The sequence below is a fragment of the Zophobas morio genome, unplaced genomic scaffold (assembly GCF_036711695.1).
Source record: "Zophobas morio isolate AGI-343-1 ecotype UQ-CSIRO unplaced genomic scaffold, CSIRO_AGI_Zmor_V1 ptg000038l, whole genome shotgun sequence".
Lineage (NCBI taxonomy): Eukaryota > Metazoa > Arthropoda > Insecta > Coleoptera > Tenebrionidae > Zophobas > Zophobas morio.
In genome coordinates, this window is record NW_026972143.1 from 3,884,051 (window position 1) to 3,907,361 (window position 23,311).

Sequence of the window (23,311 nt, forward strand, 5' to 3'; positions counted from 1 at the left end):
ATGAGTCACTCATAGCCGTCGCACCGGGGGGGTTATGGGTTTATTTCGTAACAATATTGTGAGACGGATTAGTCTAACTGCAAGTTATTCACACTTAATCCTTCTAATAACAAAACAAACCAACAACCCAACAAATCCATGATAACACATAATTAATTTAAAAATAGATGTTGTAAATTATAAATTTGTAACAGTAGAATAAATTAAATACAAACTCAAGTATTTGATAACAATAACTAAAATTTAAGAAATTAATGAACACGAAACGTGATTTTCAAAAAATCACTGTACGAATATTATTCACTTGTAAACAACAAAATCACGTCATTGTACATCGTTTCGAACTTTTCAGGGAATTTAACAGTTCTTGTTCTATATAGTCACAAATACGTGTACTAAAGGAACGTCAATTTTAAAAAGTGCAAACGTAAAGGTGAAGACAAAAATTTGACTTGCATTAAGTAAATCAAAGTTGTTGCAATTGAAATTAGACTAGTTTTGGTGAAAATATTTTTGCTTTAGTTGACTACACACTGTATGGTACGTAAGTACGTTATCAGCTAAAGTAGTGGTGCCAGACTGGTCAAAGCCAGCTCTGAATCAAAATATTTTCGATCGCCACCAGTCCCGTTTCAACGGAATAAATTTTTGAACATTTGGAAATATTGTCAACATTTGAGTATTAAAGGCAACATTGACGAGATAATTTGATTACTAACTATAGCCTCAGCTGCCTTTCTTATTTTCTCCAGACCGATACTGGAAGCACGAGAGCGAAGATAAAATTTTAAGTAAACTGAGCAGAAACTCAGGTAGCGATTCAAGTTGGAAGATTTTGGCGATTTACTAATTTTGCAGTGAAACTATGCTATGTAGAATTTCTTAATGTTTGATTTTTTTACTGGAAAAATCACGAAGTAAAATATTAAAAAAAAAATTAATGACTGAATGAATTTGAAGGTCACATTATTTTGGACATCCTGTTAGATCCGATTGTTTCGCTATCTTTGCATATGTTAAATAATGGGCTCTTTCTATGCAAATATGTGTTTTGTGTTTTTGGGAACCAAAACTGATGAAACAGATTTACAATTAAAAAAAGTCAGTCGAATTTGCATCAAAAATATAAGTGGGAAAATAGCTGCAGTGATAAATTTTAGTAACTAGTTATATATCTATTTTTTTTACAAGAGTAGTGTTTATTGAATTACCTTGTGTATTAATTATAATTTAGTAGGGGCAAATATGGCAAAGTGTATATATTTAATACGTCTAAGCAAAACGCACAAGAAAAATTCTGTCAGGTGTGGGATTCTAATCCACGCTCTCTTTGGAGAGTCGGCGCTTGAGCGCCTTTGACCGCTCGACCAACCTGACTACACGTAGTTGTTTTATTTGGTATTTAATTTATAAATCGATGAAAAAGAAACCTGTCAGGTGTGGGATTCGAACCCACGCAATTAATTATTAATGTTTTTCTAACCTGAAATGCGAAGTTTCGCCCATGTCAACACCTGGTATCAATTTTGTTTATTGTTTGTAAAGTTCTAACACAATTTTTGTTCATGTAAACCACGTGTTAGTAAATTCACTTATTTAGGCTTCGCTCTTTTTTTTATCAAGTTATAACTAAAGCCTGGATATTTTTATTTAAGTAATACATTGTAACAGACCTTATAACTTAACCTACGTATGATTTAAGAGAACACGTGTCACTTAAACCAGTGGCGTATCATTTGCATACTAAAACGGGGGCATTGCAAAAAATATGTTTTTCTACAGCGAAATTTTGAAAAGAACACGTTACAATCAATATCAATTTTATGAATTTTCAATGTCAGTGAGAAAACAACTTAACAACATTTCAAAAATATATTTCAATATTTAGTAAAACTTATTTATTTATATTATAAACGTGAAAAAACCTAATATTATATACCAAACAAACCAAATATCGACAATACCAAAAATAACAGCTATAGTTCAATTAGTTCAATCCGTCGTAAAGTACAAAATCACATCGTTGTATTTGTTAACCAAAAAAGAAACAATATCTAATTTGAAAAATACAAGCCACACCAAGGCAGAATACCACAAGAAACTAGCAATATACGCCACAATCAACATCTTCCTCAAGTGTTGCCTGTCCTTCTCCAGATCTGAATTCTCCTTCAAAAGATACTTTTTAGCCCCTATAGCCCCGTTTCTAAAAAAATCATAAACGCCAATTTCGTCTTCTCTATAGGAAAAATCGGCAACGTCGCCCGGGACCAATTCGTTCTTCAGATTTAAACACTTGTCGTTAACGAACTTCCACTCGTGCAAAGAAAAGTACGAAATGGCCATATTGGCAAGGAAAATCCGCCTCTGGATTTTCGTCAGCCTAGAAACCATCGATCAAACAAATCCCCCACCGTGGAAATACCTACTCACATGGGTTTTTTTCCAGCCAGTTTGAGCAAGCCATCGATCAATACAGCCGGCAGGAAATGGAAGACTATTACTTTGAAGATAAAGTTGTAGTAGCACTTGGTCACTGAGGTGTTGGGGTACCATAAGGCTTGACTAACAGGGACTTCATCGCATATTTCCCTGCCTAGATCAACCACTTGGGCTAGAGTGACGTTCTGGACGTTGCAGTTGCTACCGTTGTAGAAAGATGGTGTGAGACGTTGGGTTGGGTCTCTGGAAAGAATCATGGTGAGTGAAATTTGGGTTTTGTGGTTTTATAAACTGAAGTTTGTGTGTAGTGCAGCGTTGTCACATTTACAAACGTCAGCGTATTGAATTAAATCAGGTATACTTATATGTTGCTTGTTTCCATGAGGATATGATCATGGCTTTGATTGTTAAATCGACAGGGACGTAGTCGGATGTGATGGAAGGGTCACTGTACACTGTTCGAACTATTCCTTTGCCGCAGGCTGCAAGGAGACCTATGGGGCCGTTGAAATTGTCGATCCAGCCTTGCATAGGTTCAAAGGCTGTAGAAACCACTGAAATAAAATTATAATTTTTAAAATTAAAATTGTTGTCGATTATTTCGAAGCTAGAATGAGCCGCTCTCTTAACATGTTAACTGTACTACAGTGTGAAGGTGACGTTAGAACTAACACACAGCGAAAGTTTTTGGTGTTGAAGTAGGTACTATAAATAAAAAATACTTACTTTAGGTCTTTTTGGTGGACATTTGATCGACGTGATCAAAAAAGACTGAGTTATTTTAATTTAAAATAAATGTCACTGTCAACCACAAAAAACTCATAGGGGTGATTATACAGGGTGTCTCAGAAATAAGTACATTAATTTTAATCAGTTATAGAGCTCATTGAACTCAACAACTTTTTTTAGTAGAATTTTGTCAAGAACTTTTTAATTATCAAGTTAAAAATTGTTAAAGTTATACCCCAATCAAGGTTACCCGCCCATGGATCCTCAGTCAGATCATTATAATTAATAATTTATGGTCAAAAACAGTTACTAGGATACGTATTTTCCTAATCTTGTCAATGTGACAAACATTTAGAGAGACATTGAAAATCCTGCTCCCTAATGGCGTACGGAATTTCATCGGCCCAAATGTGGGTGTTGAACACCTTCCCTCGTGTAACCGACCTCATCAGTTGATGGTATAAGAGATACAAAATTTGCTTGTTCGTTTATTTTTCTATTAACCCACTCACAAAAGTTTTGCCTACGTGGTAAGTCTGTTAGTTTCAATAACTGAACTTTCTGGTCCTGAACGGGGTACATTTGTTCTCTGAGTATCCTCCAAATACTACCCTCCGATACATCACACTAGGCGGTGATACGTGCTAGTGCCCGTCGAGCTTCGACACTCTTCAAAACAGCCTCTTCAATATTAGTAATTCTATTAGTACGTAACTTACCCCGATTCTGAGGTGTCGGTTTAAAAGATCCGTACTCTCGAAAATACTGCAACGTTCTTAAAACTGCGCACATTTGGCAGACGATTTGGGAGGTTTTCTGAAAAAATTCGTTGGGCGCGAGTGCCGTTTCCCGCAGCTTCACCGTACGTTAAAACGATATCGGTGCATTCCAGATTTGAAAACAAAGCCATTTCAACACATTTCGTCTATAAATTAGAAATCTGTGCCAAACAAACTTTAAAGAGACATAACGTTTAATAAAAACATTGACATAAAAATGATTGTCAGTGTCAAAACGGTTGCTACGGTACCTTCTTCATTGTTGTAGTGTTGCTTTTATTTAAGTTATTATTTAAGGTGAACATAGACGGCTCGTGAATATATGGGTGGGAAAATTCGAAATTCGACTTGAGTTTTCGAAAAAATGCTAGATAAAAAAGTTGTTCCGTTTCACGAGTTCTGTTACTGGTTAAAATTAATGTACTTATTTCTGAGACACCCTGTATAGTTTAATTATTCTAAGATTGGTACTACAAAGTTGTCACGGATTGTCAATTTGAAGTTTAAAAATGAAAAGAAACTGTCAAAGAAAATGAAATTACTTCACACTAGAATAAATGACTCTAACAACGTTGCCAATCGTGTTTTCGAAGATGAATTTTTTACTTTGGAATAACATATAATTTGATCATTGAATTTCAAGTATTTACTATTTAAGTCATTGATTTCAACTTAAAAGTGATTACAGATTGAACTTTTTTTTAATTATCTTTGCAATCCTTTTATGGAAATTTATGCCAAGTAACTATTAATGTTCGTGTTTTTTTGTCAGCTTGGCAACATATTTAAACTTTGATGATGGTATACCTAATGTCAAATTGAAATTTTGGGCACCAATTTAATAGTTGCCATCTCGTCATTCGTTTTTAGGTGCGCTCATGTCAAAATTGACAACTGACATGTTAACAGTGCTGCTAATAATTCAGAATTGCCAACCCAAAAATTTGCTTCAGTCATTAATAGTCACCCGGTACAATTCAGGTGTGTCTTCTTTTACCGTTTCTTTTTAAAAAAATTATACAAGGTGTACAATTGCAAGTAGTTTTTAGAATCTGTCACTATATTTTTATTTTAATAAGAAGGTGACGCTTCCTTGAGACTAATCTACCACGTGACCAAAAATTACAGAGTCTGTTGACACTACTTTTTAATTAAAAATTGGTCTAAAGAGTTTAGACAGTACTTCCCTCGCTGTCGGAAACTTGACGACTGCATGCCTATTGTGTTTTTTTTTCTCATTACATTTTTGTAGTGGGAATTTAAAAAAAAATTGCGATGACGTCATCAACATTTTTGCAAGGACACGTATATCAGTTGGGATAGATGTAGTGTAATACTAAGAATAAAATTATTGTGTTCACAAATTTTCGGGAAAATGAATTGGGTCGTTTTGAATATTGATTTGTTATAATCAATAAAATAACGAAACAATTTACTCAGGTATACGGCGCCGGTGTGTAATATGAGAGGCAACTGAAAATCGTTTATGTATAAACATTCTTAATTTAAGATGACAAGCGTAACAGCATACGTGAGAGTCAAAACAGAGAAACTGTAAACAAAACAGATGGTCATCTAGAAATTTTTATTGCTTCGACTTCCTCTTATTATATAAAACATTGCGTTTTATTTTAATTTTTGACGGTGGAATTCACAATTGGTTGATTATAAACATGTCTATTCCACATTCGCGGAACCTAATCAGCGCATAAAACAAATGCACGTCTGTAATGTTAAAGTCGATGTAAATAAAAGATTGTTTAGGGAAATATGAAAATTCATCACGATTGAGATCGAGACGGATGGGTGGGGCTTCCCTTTTGGTTTTCTTTTTTTAATTAGTACATTCGTTTTCTTTGTATAACACGATTACTTGAAAACATATTTGATAAGGTAATTTCTCGTAGAAAAATAAGGATTTTACAATTAAGCTCCACCCCGCGGTTTACGACGAATAAAAAAAAATCATCAGAATTGAGATAGGGTGGGTGGGCGGGGCTTATATTTTGCCTTTTTGTCTTAATTATGTGTAGTCATCATTTCACAACCGGAAACTTAAAACATTTAGGGCCGGTTTATAGAACAGCGAGTTAAATATTTAATCCTCGATTAGTTTAACAGAGAATTAAAATGTGGAATATGAGCCCATGATTGGTTAAAATATGCGCGTTGCCTCGCAACGGACCTCAATTAAAAGTTAATCGCGAATTAACTTTAACTTCGCTTTCTATAAATCGGGTCTTAAAATGGCAAATTTGTATAGAGAAATATCGATTTTACAATTAAGCTCCACCCTTCGGCTTACGATGAATAAAAAAAATTCATCAGAATTGAGATAGAGTGGGTGGGCGGGGCTTCTATTTTGGCTTTTTTCTTAATATCATAGCCATCTTTTCACAAGAAGAAACTTAAAACATGGTCCAAATAAGTAGTACATTTTTGCAAGGAAATATGGATTTCGCAATTATGAGGCGGAGCCTAATTGCAAAATCGATATTTCCTTATACAAATTTTCCATTTTAAACATGTTTTAAGTTTCACGTTGTGAAAAGAAGTCTACAAATATTAAAAGAAAAATGCATAATGTAGGCCCGCCCACCCGCCCTATCTCAATTGTGATGATTTTTTTTATTCGTCGTAAACCAAGGGGGCGGAGCTTATCTGCAAAATTCTTATTTCTTTACAAGAAATTAAAAACATGTTTTTGAGTATCGTGTTGTTCAAAGAATACTAAATATATTAAAAAAAGGCAAAATATAAACCCCGCCCACCCACCCACCCCGTCTCATCTGTGGCGATTTTTTTATTCTTACAAACTTAAAACATGTTTAAAATGGTAACTTTTTGTAGGGAAATATGGATTTTGCAATTAGGCTCCGCCTCTAGGTCTGCCAACGAATGAAAACTTCATCACTATTTAGATCGGGGCAGTTATGGGTGGGGCTTAATATTTGGCTTTAAGTTTTTCTTAATATACATAGTATTCTTTGAACAACACGACACTCAAAAACATGATCATCACAATTGAGATAGGGCGGGTGGGCGGGGCTACATTATGCCTTTTTTTCTTAATACGTGTAGACTTATTTCGACAACAAGAAACTTAAAACATGTCTAAAATGGTAAATTTGTATATGGAAATATCAATTTTGCCAATCGATCTAATAACGAATGAAAGATTCATCGCAACTGAGATCGGGATGGATGGGCGGGGCTTCTCTTTTGGTTTTCTTTTTTAATTAATACATGAAATTTTCTTTGTATAACACGATTATTTAAGAACATATTTCACATGGTAATTTCTAGTAAAAAAATAAGATTAATAAAAAAAATCATCAGAACTGAGATAGGGTGGGTGGGCGGGGCTTATATTTTGCCTTTTTTCCTTAATATCATAGCCATCTTTTCACAACAAGAAACAGAAAGCATAGAAAATATGGATTTTGCAATTATGAGGCGGAACCTTAAGTTAAACGAGGCGTAAACAAGTCATTTTAAAATATAGACACAGCTTCATTTAAGGTAATCTACTGGAAGTAATGTCGAAAGTGGAACATTCGCGATTTTAGTCTTGATAAAAAACCACTAAGTATCGATGCCTGACGTATTTTAAGCCCAAATTACTATCCACGATATTGGTAAAAATGTCATATCTGCTTATCCCTATAAAAATGATATTTGAAATCAGAAGTACTCAAATAAATTCTAAGACACCGATTTAAACTTATTAGTCAGTCCAAACTCTTTTCAATCCGTGAATTAAATTCATAAAAAATGAAATAAATTTTTTTAAGAAATGTCATAAAGAACTTTTACAATGAGTAAACTTAGAATTGCCTGTCGACATTAGCACTGAATATTAAAAGACGAAGACAATGCATAAAATATGATTTACATAAAACCCAGTACAACCTTTGAACTACACGTATTTATATCCTCATTAGTGACCCCATAACCGGTTCCCCCAATTTTATCAATACTCCACAATAAAGACCAAAAATGCAAACTCTACTCACCAATAGACGGTCTGTAGATAACAGTCGGAATTTTCCCACTGGACATATCATGCACAACGTGCTCAGCTAGAGACTTAGTAAAAGTATAGGTGTTTGGCAGAGGATCTATATACTTCTGAGTCAACACATTCATGACATGTTTATCCATACTCTCAGCTATCTCAATAGTCTTCTCCCAGTCAGCATGCGCCGGATACAACTTCTCCTCAACCACCTGATGATTAGTATTACAATACGTCGTCGACGTATGAAGCAAAACATCCAAGTTCTTCATTTCCAGCGCTAATTTTACAACCTCCCTAGTTCCCCTCGTGTTCATAATCACAGCATCCGTTAAACTGTCGTCGAAGCGCACAGACGCAGCAATATGGAAGATAACATTGACTTCATCAATCAATAGTTGCTGTTCTTGAAGACTCAACCCTAAACCCAACTCGCGAACATCCCCAACGACGCTCTTGATTTTGGCTATAGAGTCCGGGTTTTGCGACTTGAGCACGTCGAAAAGCTAGACAAACGTTAGACGAAGAAGTGCACAAGGCAAACACTTACCGGTAGATCGGTGAAGGTTTTGATTCTTTCTTCAGGAGATCGGCCCTTTTTTTCTCGCATGAGCAAGTAGATGGTCTTTAGGTCCGGACACGAGCGAAGCAGCTTTTCGATGAGGACTTTTCCAATGAAACCGCTTCCGCCGGTTATGAAGACGGTTTTGTTGCGGTAGAATTCGGGGATCGACGGCAGGTCGGTCATCGTGGAGTTGTTGGTGGTTCAGGTAGACGGTGTTTGAGTTGCTGTGTGTGACTGATGTGGTTTGAATATATTGGAGTGGTCATTTTCATACAATGAGGATATGGCAACGGACTTAAGAAAGGGCACTTATTAGGAGCGGATATGTTAATTATATTGTCATTATTGTTCGTCAAGTCGTACATAATGAGGCGTTAAGTTCAAGTGGCTTTGTACTTGTTGTATAACATGAAATACATTTTCGCTGTCGCGAACTTTAAATACGTTCATATTTTTTGCTTGAATTTATGTAAAAATTTTCCCGTTAGATATAATTTTTTGCTTGAATTTTTGTAAAATTTTTCCCGTTAGATTTAATGTCTACTGACACTTCATTTTTGTCTAACCCAACGGGAGTATTCTAAAATCGTAATGAAATTTGACTGTTTAATTTCATTCTTAACTTCCGGTGTTTGCCCAAACAATAAAAATCTTTGGTCTTTCTTCAGTTAAAATTTCGCGTTGAAGGTCTGGTTTTTCCCATTTCCAAATCCATTTCTTAGAACATTGTTGAATCCACGTGAGCATTTGCTTTCTTCAACCTTGATCCAGCAATCAAATCAAAATTTCTCTGTTTCCTCTCGTTCCCAAGTATAATCCTTGTTGAACTTCAGTTTTCCCAAGCAGTAAAAATCTTTTGGTTCTTCTTATTTAAGAGTATTGCTCTTCCAAAAGCTTCTGGAATACAAATCATCTAACTTCCTTTTTCAGTTCTAATTTCGCGTTAAGTTGAAATTTCTGTGTTCTTTCCTATTTCCGAATGTTTTTACAACATTTTTTAATTCACGTGAGCATTTACTTTCTTCAACTTTAATGATATCAAAATTCCTGTATTTCTTCGTCTTCCCAAGTTTGATCCTTCTAGAAACCCTTCTTCTGTTCATTCTTCTCCAGTATTTTAAACCCACGGTCATACGGATTTACTTCTTCTAAAATTGTGTCTTGTCTTATTCTTCCTTAAGCGTCGTCGCAAATCGTCTAGACTTAATCTTCAATAATTAAATCTTGGTTGAGGCAATACTGTTTTAATCTTATATGATTTTCTCGTTCAGGTAGTAAAGATCTTTTGGTTCTTCTTATTTAAGAGTGTTGCTCTTCCAAAAGCTTCTCGAATACAAATCATCTAACTTCTTTCTTCATTTCTAATTTCGTGTTAAGTTGAAATTTCTGTGTTCTTTCCCATTTCCGAATGTTTTTTGCAATATTTTTTAATTCACGTGAGCATTTACTTTCTTCACCCTTAATGATATCAAAATTCCTGTATTTCGTCGTCTTCTCAAGTTTGGTATTTCTAGAAACCCTTCTTCTGTTGATTCTTCTCCAGTATTTTAAACCCACGGTCATACGGATTTACTTCTTCGAAAATTGTGTCTTATCTTATTCTTCCTAAAGGTCGTTACAAATCGTCTAGACTTAATCTTCAATAGTTAAATCTTATATGAAGCACTTGTCTTATCTTATTCTTCCTAAAGCGTCGTTACAAATCGTCTAGACTTAATCTTCAATAATTAAATTTTATATGAAGCACTACTGTTTTAATCTCAGATGATTTTCTTGTTCAGATAGTAAAGATCTTTTGGTTCTTCTTATTTAAAAGTATTGCTCTTCCAAAAGCTTCTCGAAAACAAATCATCTAACTTCTTTCTTCATTTCTAATTTCGTGTTAAGTTGAAATTTCTGTGTTCTTTCCCATTTCCGAATGTTTTTTACAACATTTTTTAATTCACGTGAGCATTTACTTTCTTCAACCTTAGTGATATCAAAATTCTTGTATTTTTTCATTTTCCCAAGTTTGATCCTTCTAGAAACCCTTCTTCTGTTGATTCTTCTTCAGTATTTTAAACCCACGGTCATACGGATTTACTTCTTCTAAAATTGTGTCTTGTCTTATTCTTCCTTAAGCGTCGTCGCAAATCGTCTAGACTTAAAATCTTCAATAGTTAAATCTTGTATGAAGCGCTACTGTTTTAATCTTAGATGATTTTCTTGTTCAGGTAGTAAAGATCTTTTGGTTCTTCTTATTTAAAAGTATTGCTCTTCCAAAAGCTTCTCGAATACAAATCATCTAACTTCTTTCTTCATTTCTAATTTGGTGTTAAGTTAAAATTTCTGTGTTCTTTCCCATTTCCGAATGTTTTTTACAACATTTTTTAATTCACGTGAGCATTTACTTTCTTCGCCCTTAATGATATCAAAATTCCTGTATTTCGTCATCTTCTCAAGTTTGGTCCTTCTAGAAACCCTTGTTCTGTTGATTCTTCTCCAGTATTTTAAACCCACGGTCATACGGATTTACTTCTTCTAAAATTGTGTCTTGTCTTATTCTTCCTTAAGCGTCGTCGCAAATCGTCTAGACTTAATCTTCAATAGTTAAATCTTGTATGAGGCACTACTGTTTTAATCTTAGATGATTTTCTTGTTCAGGTAGTAAAGATCTTTTGGTTCTTCTTATTTAAGAGTCTTGCTCTTCCAAAAGCTTCTCGAATACAAATCATCTAACTTCCTTCTTCAGTTCTAATTTCGCGTTAAGTTGAAATTTCTGTGTTCTTTCCCATTTCCGAATGTTTTTTATAACATTTTTTAATTCACGTGAGCATTTACTTTCTGCACCCTTAATGACATCAAAATTCCTGTATTTCTTCGTCTTCCCAAGTTTGATCCTTCTAGAAACCCTTCTTCTGTTGATTCTTCTCCAGTATTTTAAACCCATTGTCATATGGATTTACTTCTTCTAGAATTGTATCGTGTCTTATTCTTCCTTAAGTATCGTCCCAAATCTTCTAGACTCAATCTTCAGTAGTTACATCTTGTAGGAAGCGCTACAGTTTTGGTCTTAGATGATTACCTAGCTTCTGCAGTAAAAATCTTTTTTAAAATTCACGTAACATTGGCTTTCTTCACCTTGAACTGGTAATGAAATCAAAATTCCTCCATTTTTTCTCATTCCTCGATATAGTCCTTCTAAAACCCCTTCTTTTGTTGTTTATTGTGTACTCTTTTAAATCTACGGTCTTCAACTTTCTTCTTTGAAACTACTCACCTGTTCTACATAACAACCATAGAAACACTACTTTCACGAAATGCTTTGACAGCTAAAATTTGACAGCAAAATTGTTGGTCATTTTGTTTCGTAAATTCTTGTACAAAAAACTTAAGCATGGTTGAGGAGGGTAATGAGTCGCCTGGGAAAGATGAAAATCCAGAATCTAAAGAAGAGCCGAACAAAGGAACCGAAGAACCAAAAGAACAGCCTCCAGAAGGACCAGCTACAGAAGAGGAGAAATCAGTCCGTAAGAAAAAAAAAGGATCTCGGTCTGGTTCTAGGTTAACGCTCGAAGCCAGTGAAACCCAAGTCAAAAAAGAAGAAGCAAAAGAGGAAAAAGACACAGAGGAAATCCAACCAGAAGCAGCCGAAACTGTGAAACCCGTTCCGGACGACGCACCCAAGCCAGACAAAAAGGGAAAAAAGAAGAAAGGGGATAAAAAAGAAGAAAAAGCAAGCAAGAAGAAAGATAAAGCAAGCGAGGAAATTCAACCAGAAGCGGGTGGAGCTGGTGAAGAGAATGCAAATGATGCAGAAGAAGCAGACAAAAAGGAAATGGAGACAAAAGAGGATAAAAAAGGCGATAAAGCAAGCAAAAAGAAAGATAAAGGGAAGAAGGAACCCGCTTCTGAGCCTGGCGAGAAAGATAAAAAGAAGGACAAAAAGAAGAAATCGGCAGAGGCTGAAAAAGAAGAAGGCCCACTACCGTCTCAAGAAAAAACTCTCGAAGACGCGTCTGGCAGTTTTCTCAAGGCAAAGTCTGTTTCTTCTAAATCAATAGACAAAGATGCTTCGTCTTCTGCGGTAAAACTTGCTTTTTCTAAATCCGTAGATATCGTTGGTTCATCTTCTGCAGTAAAAACAGTTCCTTCTAAGTCTGTCGAAGTGACGAAAAGTGAAGATTTGAAAGAAGAGCTGGCGAAAAGAGAGAGCAAGAAAAGTGTTACTATATCAGAAATGAAGATAGGCGTTGAGGGATTGAAAACGGGAATAAAGAAAAAAGGTAAGAAGAAGAAAGAAAAGAAAGTGAAAAAGACGTCTTCTTCAACCGAAGACGTAGGAAAAGTAGCAGAAAGTGATCAAGGTATTGCGGGAAAGCAAAAAAAGAAGAAAGGAAAACAAAAGAAAGGAGAAACGGTAAAGGAAGGCGCTGAGAAGGAAGTAAAAATCAAAACACTTAAAAAAGAATCGTCGATTAAGTTAAAAAAGGGAGTATCTAAATCAGATAGCATTATAAAGAAACTCAAGAGATCTCAATCAAACTTGGACCAGTTGATGAGTCGGTTGTCTATGCATGCTGCAGAAATGGATGAACTCAGAAGGATGTCCTCGATGGGAAGACAATCAGTAAATTATCTGTAGCTGATTAACTCGTTCTTAATTAGATTTTTATTAGTCAACGTGGACGCTCGCTGAGTCAAGTAGTACTGAGTCCTCAGAGGAATCTGAAACATCTGCAGTCGACAAAAGGATCAGCTCGACCGGAGCGGTCAAAACAAAAAAGGGTAAAGGCAAAAAAGGTAAGAAAGGACAAAAGAAAAAAGAACCCGCTGAAGCGGAAGGCGAAGAAGGTGAACCCAAGAAGGAAAAGAAGAAAGGAAAAGGAAAAAAAGGAAAAGAAAAAGAGGAAAAAGAACCAGAACCAGAAGACGACGTCTTGGCAGAAATAAACCGAATGAAATACTTAGCCACCCTAGCGGCTAGCGGACAAGGTCACCACACCATTGTAACCTTTCCCACAATTAACTCTCTCTTGCAGATCTTGCAGAAACTGCCGAAAGCATCAAAGCTGCCTCCATCAAACAGAAGAAGAAAAAAAAGAAGAAGAAGAAGATAGTGGAACCCGAGGTGACTTGCCCGCTTTTAATTTCTGAATTGTGACATTTCAGGGTCCGAAAAAAAAGCTGTCGAAGAAGGAGAAGCTCCGACTGGCGGCGGAACAAGCCGAGAAGGCCAAAATCAGCGCTGAGGAGGCGGCGGCGAAGGCCGCCGAACTCGAGCGCATCCGATTGGCGGAGGAGCGCAAAGCGGCGATTGAGAAGCAGAAAAAGGAGGGGTTCGAGCAGCAACTGCGAATGGAGCAGCTGGAGAGCGCGTTCGAGCAGTTCGAGGACCTGGTGGCCTACGTCAACAATATGCGGGAGGCCGCGAAGATACAAGCGGATTGGGAGTTCTATGTGAACTGTGGGCGGTTACCCAATCCCAGCAAGTGCGACCAGATGAACACTTTCTTGCACCTATGGGAGAACGCGATTCAGGAGACGTCCATGGAGGAGGCGGCGCGAAAAACGGAGGACGTGCTAGAGCTTTTGGAAGAATTGGATGACTTGATTGATACGGCGAAGGCGAACGATAGCGACAAGGTCGAGAACTGGAAATGGGTACTAGTTTTAATTTTGCGCATTTTGATTGTCTAGTTTTTGAATTAAAGGTTAGGTTACTATTTCGAGTACAACAAGCCAAAAGTCTAGATGTCGCCACTTACCGATTGTTGAGAAACATCGAGAAGAATCTACACAGAATTGACATTCCCACTGCCGATTATAAGTATCAGGATGACAATATCGCTCTTTGTTTGTGGCTGCGGATTCAACTCCCCACTCCTCTTCCGAACCCGAGGCGACCACCCAAGTACCCTCCCTCCAGCAGCCATTTGCCTATACATATGTACATTTTCTGCTTGTAGGCCGCGTATTGAAGTCCAGTTTCCCGAAATGAAAATGGAGGTTCAGTATCCCCCATCTATTGACGGGGAAAAGATGGCAGTTAGAGCACTGTATGTCAAGTACGACCATCTAAGTGATCTCAGTGAAACGTATGACAAGCCTCCAATTCCAGAACATTATGATATGGGTAAAATAAAACTTTTGCGTTAAATTGAGTCTTAAACGTGTTTTTAGATTTGCACGATGCGGTGAGAAGAGAATGGAGGGAGAAAATGCTTTATAAATACAAAAATAGGATCCGACCGCCCCCCCCAACAGTCGAGGAAGGGGCCGAAGGGGAAGGGACAGAGGAAGTAAAAGACGAAGTATTTCCTGATGATCAAGAAATTCCTACTGTTCCGTATAGGAAGTTGGAACCAACAGCTAGCGAATTTGTCATCAACAACGAAGGTATTTTTAAGTCAAATTTAACATTTTTACAAAGATTATGTGTAACAGACAAAGAACATTGCAATGACGATTTCAAACAGTCTTTTTCGATAAGACTACATCTGTCAAAAATACATATGCTATAAATTTTAAAAAAACTCCACGGGCAACATTTTGAAAATCTTCCACATCTATAGATCCATAGAAGTCCTTGCTACTCTTTCAAATTCTTTTAAAAACAGGATACTAGGAGTCCTCAAGATTCCTTCAAATACTTTCAAAAACAAGATTCCAAGGGTACTAAAGATTCTCTTAAATTTTTTCAAAAATTAGACACCAGAGGCCTCAGAGACTATTTCAAATTGTCTCAAAAAGAAGACACCAGGAGTCCCAGAAATTCCTTCAATTTCTTTAAAAAATAAGACTGCAAGGATACCCCAGATTCTTTCAAATCTTTTCAAAAAACAAACACAAAAGGTTCTTGAGGCTCTTTCAAAAACAAAACTCCAAGGATCTTTGAGATCAAAAAACACAGAGGTCAGTGACATTCGTGATTCTTCCAAATTCTTAAAAAAAACACCAGAGTTCAGAGGCATTCAAGATTCTTTCAAATTCTTTTAAAAATAAAACACAAGGAGTACCAAAAATTCCATCAAATTCTTTCAAAAACAAGATACCAGAAAGCCTCGAAATTTCTTCAAACAATTTAAAAAATTAGACTTAGTAGTACCCAAAATTCTTTAATTCCTTCAAATTCTGTCAAAAAGAAGACACCGGGAGTCCCTGATGCTCCTTCAAATCCTTTCAAAAATCAAACACAAGGCTTTTCAAGAACAAGATACCAAGGATCTTTGAGATTCTTTCAAATTCTTAAAAAAACACCAGAAATCAGAGACATTTTCAACTTCTTTCAACTTCTTTTAAAAACACAAGGAGTCCCCGAAATTCCATTTAAATCTCTCTAAAACAAGACACCAGGAGTCCTCGAGATTCCTTCAAACCATTTCAAAAATAAGACTCCAGGAGTACCCTAAATTCTTTCAATTTTTTTTGGTAATAACAAGAGTCCTTCAAGATTCTTTTAAATGTTTTCAAAAATAAAACACAAGACGCCCTTGAGATTCTTTCCAATTTATTCAAAAATAAGGCAAAAAAGGTTGTTGAGATTCCTTTAAATTTTTTTCAAAAATAAGACACAAAGAGTCCTCCAGATTTTCTCAAAACAAGACACCAAGGATCCTTGAAATTCTTTCAAATTTAAAAACAAAAAACACACTGAAGGCATCCGAGATTCTTTCAAATTCTGTCAAAAAAAGGGCAACAGGAGTCCTTGAGATTCCTTCAAATCTTTTCAAAAATAAGGCTGCAGGGATACCTCAGATTCTTTCAAATTTTTTCAAAAATTAGACACAAATGGTTCTTGCGGCTTTTCAAAAAACAAGATACCAAGGATCTTTGAGATTCTTTCAAATTCTTAAAAAAAACTAGAGATCAGAGGCATTCGAGATTCTTTCAAATTCTTTTAATAACAAGACACCAGGAGTCCTTGAGATTCGTTCAAACTATTTCAAAAATGAGATTCTAGTAGTGTCCGAAATTCTTTCATTTTTTTTCAAAAATAACACAAAAAGAATCTCCAAGATTCCTTCAAATTCTGTCAAAAAGAAGAAAAAGAAAACATCAGAAATCCTTGAGATTCCTTCAAATTCTTTCAAAAATAATACTGCGGTAGTACCGGAGATCTTAAAAAATAAAACTCAAGAAACCATCAAATTTCTTTTCAATTTTTTCAAAAATAGGAGGCAAAGGCTCCTCAAGATTCTTTCACAAAAACAAGACACCAGAAACCCTCGAGAGAGTTCCGGAAATTCCTTTAAAAAATAAGATTTCAGGGGTACCCGAGATTCTTTTAAATTTTTTCAAAAATAAAACACAAATAGTCGTCGAGATTCTTTCAAAACCAAGACACCAAGGATCTTGAGATTCTTTTAAGTTCTTTAAAAACATCGGAGGCACCTGAGATTCTTTTAAATTATCTTAAAACAAGACATCAGAACTCCCCGAGATTCTTTCAAGTCTTTTCAAAAATAAGACTCCAGTAGTACCCGAGATTCCTTCAAGCTTTTGCAATAATAAAACACAAAAGGCTCTTGAGTTTCTTGCAATTTTTCTTTTTTTAATCAGCAGAAATGGTCCTCGAGAATCTCTCAAAAACACAACACCAAGTATCTTCTAGATTCTTTCAAAATCTCTCTAAAATTAAACACCAGGAATCCCAGACATTCTTTCAAATTCTTTCAGGAATAAGAATCCAGGATTCCTGGAGATTCATTCAAATTCTTTTAATCCAGAGTTACCTATTTTTTTTTGAAATTCTTTAAAAAAGACACCAAAAGTCCCTGAGAGTTCTTCAAATTTTTCACAAAATGAGACTCTAGGGGTAGCTGAGATTCTTTCAAATGTTTTCAAAAATAAGGCAAAAAATCCTCGAGATTCTTTCAAATTTTGCAAAAACTAAGACACAAGAGGTTCCTGAAATTCTTTCAAAGTACAAAAATAAGACACAAAGGGTCCCTGATATACTTTCAAAAAAACAAAATACTTGGGATCCTCGAGATTCTTTCATTTTCTGTCAAAAACAAGCCAATAGGAGTCCCCAAATTCCTTCAATTCCTTTCAAAAATAAGACTTTAGGGGTAACCTAGATTCTTTCAAATCTTTTAAAAAATAAAGTACAAAAGGCCTTCGAGTTTTTTTCCAATTCTTTCAAAAATAAGACAGAAAGGATTCTCAAGATTTTTTCACAAAAACAAGATATTAGGGATCACCGAGATTCTTTTATTTTTTCTCAAAAAGAAGATACCAGGAGTCCCCAAAATTCCTTCAATTTCTTTCAAAAATAGGACTTCAAGGGTTTTCTAAATTCTTCCAAAAATAAGCTACAAAGTGTGTTCGAGATTTTTTCAAACACAAGACACCGAGGATCTTTGACATTTTTTCGATTTTTTTTTTAAACACGACACCTGGAGTCCCCGAGATTCCTTCAAATCCTTTCAAAAATGAAACTCCCCAGAGTCACAAGAGACACTTGAGACACAAAATATCCTCGAGACGATAAACAACACCTTGAGTTCCAGAGATTCTTTCAAATTTTTCCAAAAATAAAACACGAAGGTCCTTGAGATTTCTTCAATCTCCGGTAGCACGCGAGATTCATTCGAAATTTTTGAAAAATAATAGAGACACAAAAACACAGAGATTCTTTAAAAAACAACACCAAGGGTAGCAGAGATTCTTTCAAAATTTTTCAAAAATAAACAGGACAAAAGAGGCCCTCGAGATTTTTTTTTAAATAACTACGGGGATCCTCAACTTCTCTCAAAAACAAAACACAAGGAACCCCGGAAATTCCTTCAAATTCTTCAAAAAATAAAATACTAGGGGCCCGTAAGGTTCTTTCAAATTATTTCCAAAATAAAACACCAAGATTCCTTCAAATGCTTTCAAAAATAAAACACCAGGGATCCTTGAATTACTTTGAAATTCTTTCAACATTCAAATGTTTTCAAAAATAGAACAAAGGGTCAAATCACATCAAGAGATTTTTTTAAAACTGTCTTAAAAACCGGATACCAAGAGTCCTCTGTATTTCTTCAAATTCTTTCAAAAACAACACTCCAAAGTTACCTGAAATACTTTCAAATTCTCTCAAAAACAGGACACCATGAGTTCCTAAGATTCTTTCAAATTCTTTCCAAATAATACGCAACAATCCCACAAGATTCTTTTAAAACCAAGACACTAGGATTCTTCGAGATTCTTTCAAATTCATTAAAAAATATGACACTAGAGATTTTTTCAAAATTTTCAAAACTAAAACACCAAGAGTCCTCGAGATTCTTTCAGAAACAAAACACCATTGATCCTCGAGATTCTTTTAAATTTTGTTTAAAACAAGGTGCCAGAAATCCTCTGATTTCCTTCAAGTTCTTTCACAAACAAGACAAGTGTACTTACCTGAGATTCTTTCAAATTCTTGAAAATAATAAGTTACAAACAAGCACCAGGGACCCTGGAGATCTTTCAAATTCTTAAATAAATAAATAAAACACAAGGGGACCGGAGATTCCTACAAATTCTTTCCAAAATAAGGCTCCAGGGGCATTCGAGATTCTTCCAGATTTTGTAAAAAATGAGACACAAAGGTTATCAAGATTCTTTCAAATTTTCTCAAAATCAAAAAACAAGGAACACCGGAAATTCTTTCAAACTCTTCAAAAAATAAAATAGTAGTGGCCCCTGAGGTTCTTTCAAACTATTTCAAAAATAAAACACCAAGACCCTTGAAATTCCTTCAAATGCTTTCAAAAATAAGACACCAGGGATCCTTGAAATGGCTTGAAATCCTTTAACAAATAAAATAGTAATGGCCCCTAAAATTCTATCAAATTCCTTCAAAAATAAAACTCCAGGAATTCTCGAAATTCCTTCAAATGCTTTCAAAATTAAGACACCAGGGATCCCTACAGTTCTTTCAAATTCTTTGAAAAATAAAACACCAGACACCTCCGACATTCTTTCAAATTCTCTTCAAAACAATATACTAGAAATCCTCCAATTCTTTCAAATTCTTTCAAAAATGCTACCCAACATTCAAATTTTTTCAAAAATAAAACAAAGGCTTCCGAGATTTTTTCGAATTGTCTTAAAAACAAGATACCAGACATCCTCTGGATTCCTTCAAATTCTTTCAAAAACAAAACTTCAAGTGTAAGTACCTGAAATTCTTTCAAACTCTTCAAAATAATAGGAACCCTGGATATCTTTTAAATTCTTAAATAAATAAGTAAAAGACAAGAGGATCCAAGAATCCTACATATTCTTTTCAAAATAAGACTCCAGGGATACCCGAGATTCTTTCAGATTTTGCAAAAATAACACACAAAAGGTTTTCGAGATTCTTTTTCAAATTCTCTCAAAAGCAAGACACCAGGGTTCTTGGAAGTTCTTTCAAATTCATTAAAAAACACGACACAATAGATTCTTCCAAATTTTTCAAGAATAAAACACCAGGCCTCCCGAATTATTTCAAATTCTTTCAAAAACCAAACATAAGGGGAACCCAATTTCTTCTTTCAAATTTGTTCTAAAACAATACACCTTTTTCCAATTTTCATAATTATCGAAGTTCTCATTCTTTTTTATTTAAAAAAAATACATCTACTCATTTTTGAAGAACAAAAAGTCTTTTACAGAGAAACTCTACAAAGAAACTCGCTCCGCTCTAATCAAAACCGTCCCGGATGACGTCATCAACCTCCGCAAATACAGCATCATAGGCGGCGTCTACTACCTAAATCTCGTCCACCAACCCCCGCAACCCCAGGACTTCGTCACCCTAGAAATGAACTTAACACCACGTACGTACCACGAACCCCCCAAATTCATTTTTCCCAGTATATCTCCCCAAGGAACTCGAACTCGTCGACTTGTACCTCGACTACAGCCTCCCCGCGGTGCACGAGCCCAACGTACGCCGCCCCCCCGAAGAAATCGAGGAAGAAATGAAGAAACACGAGGAGGAACTCGAGAAACTAGTTCTAGTAACTTTGACGTGAGTATGTGCAACGATTGGTAACACTGACGGAAATTTAGGTGGCCTGAGCACGTCATTTTCTTGGAACTACCAATGGTGTGCTTCTGGGACGCCGAGCAACGGGTTTGGTCGAAGCAGGAAGTCCACGATTTGAAGCACAACGAAGAGAAAGGGCAACTGAGTTTCAGGACGAGGAAGGGCGCCATTTTTGGGTTGGCGGTGTACAGGTATGCCAACCTGCCGTACCAAGCATGGGAGATGCGGCCTGAGGCGAAGTAAGTCGGTGGATGTTTGGGGGATTTTAATTTGTTTGTAGTGGTACGGTTTCGCTGCAGATAACCGCGGCGATTTTGATGGTGGAGTTTAATGTTAAAGATGGGCTTATAGCGTTGTCGCAGTTGCAAAATAGCCCGAATAACGCACTACAAGATATTATAGGGACGTACTACGAGCTGCCTAAGTTGATTAGGGTAATGGGTCGTTAGGTTGGTAGTGGGTTACCTACGTTTTAAGTTGCAGGTACTGCAAAGTGCTGGCGTTGATGTTTTTCCCGCGTTTGACGCTTTCTGCTATATTGAAACCACGTGCGAAAAGCACTGGCCAATGGAAAAAAATCTCTATTTCAATATGGCGCAGTTAGGTGTTTGTTTCAACTTTGCGTGGTCGCGCTGGAATATGCCTGTAGGTCGTCGCAGTGTGGTTTTCCAAATGCGCGAATACAACCCTGAAAAAACGAAACAAAAGAACCACCTCATGTTACACGTGACTCCGCTCAACGCCATCTATGTGGACTGTACGGAAGTGAGTCAAAGCTTCAACGAAGAAGGCATCGAGGGCATGAAGGTGTGTCTTGTCACTCTCGAAACGTTGTAACTCTTTTTTCCAGTTCTATCCAGACTTGTTTCATTTGATGAAGGGCACATGCAGCATGGCGCTGAAGGACAAAGTCTCCAAAGCCCCCAAAAAGCTGGTTTTTGCGTGCTACGAATTGCTGGTGGCAACGAGAGTGGTCAGTTTTTCGTAACAACTGCGAAGATTTTTGACATTTGACCTGCTTAAGTGATTTTATCGAATTTTTCACATGAGAGTCATGCAATGTACGTATGATCTGTGTTTATGCGACTAAAATAAATTGTTATCGGTGTTCTGGTGGTGCGTTCTGGTTTAGTTGTTGATATTTTGTTCCACAATCAAGTAGGTGCTGTTGTGGCTTGACAATAGTTTATATTTTATTTTGTGACAAATTTTAGGATGGGTGTGAATTGGGCTACAGTTGGAACAATTTTAGTACTGGTGGTGGCAACCCTGTGCGACGATTTTTGTAAATTTAGCGTCACTCACAAGCTGCCACAAGTGACGTGCTCAAACCATCACGTGACCTCGGGATGGGAAACCCATATACCTGCACACAACGTAGAAAAGCTTATTTTTAAGAATATCACAGGCCCATTGGACCTCTCGAACCTTACTTTAGACAGCTTAAAGTACCTGGTGGTCTCCCACAGCCGCATTGACACATTCACTCTAGGCCACTTCCCCCAACTGGTATTTCTGACAATTACCAAAAACAAAAAATTCCCTAATTTGACAGCAGAAACTCTCGCCCCCTCTACACACATCAACTGGCTGTCCCTCATCTCCAACAACCACGCACTCACACCAAACGCGTTCCAAATTTTGGAAAACTTAACCTGGTTGCACATACAGAACCAAAAATTTGAACACCTCACCGGCGAGTTTTTCAAAAATAGCACAAAACTGCACGAACTGTCCATCAGGAGCTGTCATTTGGAGCGAATCGACGCCGATGCTTTTGATAACACAACCGACCTTGAGATTTTAAGCGTCAATTTTAATAAGTTGCGGCATTTTGAACTTGGTACTTTTAAACATCTGCACAAACTCAAAATTTTGGAATTGCATCATAATAAATTTGTCGATTTTAATTTGGCGCAGTTTCAAGGGTTGGTATCTTTGGAGGTTTTAGGGCTTCCGTCGAATTTTCTGATGAATGTGTGTGCGCATGAGTTGGTGGAAGTTTTTCCGAAGTTGCGGAAGATGGAGGTGAAGAAGAAGGACGCGAGGCATGGGGATGTGAAAAATTTGATTATGGAATTGAGAGGGGAGGGGGTGGATATTATCGGGACGCCGCACGACTGTCATTCGAAAATTAATGGTTGTAATCATCCATTTTAAACTAGTAGGGGATGTTTATTTATGTTGTTATTTATATTTTGTGATAAAACTCTAGTAGGTTTTAAAATATTCGTTACGGTCCTGTAGTTTCATAAGATTAAGTCATTGTCTGCTTTGTTTGACAATTTTCTGCAATAAAACTAGCACAGATATAGTATTTGATTCGTTTGATTATTAAGTTCTAAATACAATGCTATTGTAGTTGACAAAATTTCAGTTTTAAGTATATTCAAGGGAAAATGGAAATACGGTCCTGTTATTAATGTAGTGCGCACGCGCAACTGTCCAGTGTCAATAAAAATTTTATAAATTAATTAATTTTAAACAATAATATCGCATAAATTACAATTAAATAACTCTCTTTGAATGTGCACGTACCCTTTTTTCGTAATTTGCGTTATTTCAGGGTGTTAAAACCTCTTTCCCTTAACCTTAACCTGTTGACCAATATTTGACAGATGATACCCCAGTAAGGACAACTGGCTGATAAAATATGACTTGTTATCTCACGAAAGTCAGCATCACCGTAATCAGCATTGATCTAAACATATTTAGACAGAATGTATAATATAATGATATTAATACAAATAAAAATGATTCTCATCTAAAACAAAACATTTGTGGCTGGG

At 36.2% G+C, this 23,311-nt stretch overlaps 2 protein-coding genes across 3 annotated transcripts; one reads left to right on the forward strand and one right to left on the reverse strand.

Annotated features, from left to right (window-relative positions):
* Positions 1-1,875: 1,875 nt before the first annotated feature.
* Positions 1,876-11,924, reverse strand: LOC135139897 (fatty acyl-CoA reductase 1-like). Its single transcript, XM_064070262.1, has 5 exons — positions 8,519-11,924; positions 7,967-8,474; positions 2,804-2,996; positions 2,434-2,685; positions 1,876-2,383 (listed from the first exon to the last, which is right to left on the reverse strand). Exons 1-5 carry the CDS (start codon positions 8,714-8,716, stop codon positions 1,993-1,995), a joined length of 1,542 nt encoding a protein of 513 aa, XP_063926332.1. The 5' UTR covers positions 8,717-11,924; the 3' UTR covers positions 1,876-1,992.
* LOC135139896 (dynein axonemal intermediate chain 7-like) lies at positions 11,835-22,839 on the forward strand. Of its 2 annotated transcripts, XM_064070259.1 has the most exons (14): positions 11,835-13,142; positions 13,192-13,507; positions 13,555-13,643; positions 13,700-14,176; positions 14,227-14,426; positions 14,482-14,648; positions 14,696-14,911; positions 20,146-20,310; positions 20,348-20,504; positions 20,546-20,761; positions 20,803-20,956; positions 21,006-21,329; positions 21,373-21,680; positions 21,737-22,839. In XM_064070259.1, the coding sequence occupies exons 1-13, from the start codon at positions 11,910-11,912 to the stop codon at positions 21,508-21,510; spliced, it is 3,852 nt and encodes a 1,283-aa protein (XP_063926329.1). In that variant the 5' UTR covers positions 11,835-11,909; the 3' UTR covers positions 21,511-21,680; positions 21,737-22,839. The 2 variants fall into 2 exon arrangements, with proteins under 2 accessions (XP_063926329.1, XP_063926331.1); XM_064070261.1 differs by lacking the exons at positions 21,006-21,329; positions 21,373-21,680; positions 21,737-22,839 and having other exon boundaries at positions 20,822-20,909.
* Positions 22,840-23,311: the final 472 nt, after the last annotated feature.

Bases quoted from the DNA above. Each gene is read 5' to 3' on its own strand.
- LOC135139897 (XM_064070262.1), bottom strand. From the start codon at position 8,716: ATGACCGACCTGCCGTCGATCCCCGAATTCTACCGCAACAAAACCGTC. The intron at 2,686-2,803 runs GTATACCTGATT...GATTCTTTCCAG, and splicing joins TGGAAACAAGCAACATATAA to AGACCCAACCCAACGTCTCA. The intron at 2,384-2,433 runs GTGAGTAGGTAT...GATGGTTTCTAG, and splicing joins CTGGCTGGAAAAAAACCCAT to GCTGACGAAAATCCAGAGGC.
- LOC135139896 (XM_064070259.1), top strand. From the start codon at position 11,910: ATGGTTGAGGAGGGTAATGAGTCGCCTGGGAAAGATGAAAATCCAGAA. The intron at 14,427-14,481 runs GTACCCTCCCTC...TTCTGCTTGTAG, and splicing joins AACCCGAGGCGACCACCCAA to GCCGCGTATTGAAGTCCAGT. The intron at 14,912-20,145 runs GTATTTTTAAGT...AGTCTTTTACAG, and splicing joins ATTTGTCATCAACAACGAAG to AGAAACTCTACAAAGAAACT.